General features: G+C 65.6%; 1 protein-coding gene across 1 annotated transcript in view; it reads left to right on the forward strand.

The window, feature by feature from the left end:
• Nucleotides 1-6: 6 nt before the first annotated feature.
• PCDH7 (protocadherin 7) overlaps nucleotides 7-436 on the forward strand; it is a 35,505-nt gene continuing 35,075 nt past the window's right edge. Inside the window, exons 1-2 of the mRNA XM_018562827.1 lie at nucleotides 7-299; nucleotides 375-434. Of these exons, the coding sequence (XP_018418329.1) occupies nucleotides 25-299; nucleotides 375-434 (335 nt within the window). The 5' untranslated portion in view covers nucleotides 7-24. The remainder of the gene's footprint in view (nucleotides 300-374; nucleotides 435-436) is intronic.

The raw sequence follows: 436 nt of genomic DNA on the forward strand, positions 1-436 counted from the left end.
CGGGAGAAGCTGCCGCAGTGCCAGATGATCTTCGACGAGAACGAGTGCTTCATCGACTTCGAGGTGTCGGTGATCGGCCCTTCGCAGAGCTGGGTGGAGCTGTTCGAGGGCAGGGTGGTCATCCTGGACATTAACGACAACACGCCGACCTTCCCGTCCCCGGTGCTCACCCTGACCGTGGAAGAGAACCGGCCGGTGGGCACCCTCTACCTGCTGCCCACCGCCACCGACCGCGACTTTGGCCGCAACGGCATCGAGCGCTACGAGCTGATTCCGGACGCCGGGGAGAGCCTTTTCGTGTCCGGCCGGCGGGGCAACGGGGAGAGCGCCCAATACCCGGGCAAGAGGCGGATGGAGAACGACGGCCGGAGTAGCGTTTTCGAGCTGCAGGTGGCCGACACCTCGGACGGGGAGAAGCAGCCCCAGCTCATCGTGC

This window comes from Nanorana parkeri, unplaced genomic scaffold (assembly GCF_000935625.1).
Source record: "Nanorana parkeri isolate BGI_ZX_2015 unplaced genomic scaffold, ASM93562v1 scaffold603, whole genome shotgun sequence".
NCBI lineage: Eukaryota > Metazoa > Chordata > Amphibia > Anura > Dicroglossidae > Nanorana > Nanorana parkeri.